The sequence below is a fragment of the Wasmannia auropunctata genome, unplaced genomic scaffold, assembly GCF_000956235.1.
Source record: "Wasmannia auropunctata unplaced genomic scaffold, wasmannia.A_1.0 LD278891.1, whole genome shotgun sequence".
NCBI classification, from domain to species: Eukaryota; Metazoa; Arthropoda; class Insecta; order Hymenoptera; family Formicidae; genus Wasmannia; species Wasmannia auropunctata.
In genome coordinates this window covers 1-767 of record NW_012083999.1, presented here as the reverse complement: position 1 = coordinate 767, position 767 = coordinate 1, and the positions used below count along the sequence as shown (strand labels likewise).

The following is a 767-nucleotide window of genomic DNA, read 5'->3' as shown; positions in this document are numbered from 1 at the left end:
GTTGTACCGGACTTATTACAAAATTTTACTGTGTTAGAAATTGCGGAAAAGTATGAAAAGACACCCGCTCAGATATTACTCAAGCACATTATCCAAAGGGGTATTGCAGCCATACCGAAAAGCGTCAATGCATCGAGAATTAAAGAGAACATCGAATTATTCGATTGGGAACTCGAAGCTGAAGATTTCGACAAGTTAAATGATCTTGACATGGGAGAATCCGCACGCATATGTGATTTCAGTTTTTTCAAAGGTGTGTTAAAGCACCCAGAATTTCCTTTCTAAGATTTCCTTTTCAACATTATTTCTTATATATGCTCCATGTCTATTCTTTTTTTATTTCTCGTTGTTGTTACGTATGCGTGATATATACAATATAGTTTTGTGAAATAACAATCTTTAAATTTTAACGATTGTTATTTCACAAAACTATCAGAATCCAATAAGTAATCAATGTTTATTTTAATTGTCTTATTTTGTTTTTTATGTTATATATGGCAATTTAAAGTTTGTTATTTCATATTGAATTTTATCGTAATCTAGTAAATAATTAATGCTTGTTGCAACTGTTGCTATCTTAAACGTGTATATATATACACATACACCCCTTGCTTCTACTGTTGTAATTCTTACTGAGTCAAATAAAATTGTTTAACAAATCGTTTGATAGATAATAAAAGCAATTACATATACCTGCCGAATTAAATTGATTTCTATAAGGACCCTTTCACTATTACAAAATTTTTTCTAAGATCGGAAGAGCACAC

General features: G+C 30.4%; 1 protein-coding gene across 1 annotated transcript; it reads left to right on the top strand.

Annotated features, from left to right (window-relative positions):
• Positions 1 to 3: 3 nt before the first annotated feature.
• On the top strand, positions 4 to 692 carry LOC105461757 (probable NAD(P)H-dependent D-xylose reductase xyl1; the record flags this gene model as incomplete). The annotated part of the gene is made up of 1 exon (XM_011708265.1): positions 4 to 692. A coding segment is annotated over one exon (282 nt), but the record flags the coding sequence as incomplete, so codon positions are not given.
• Between the last annotated feature and the right edge of the window lie 75 nt (positions 693 to 767).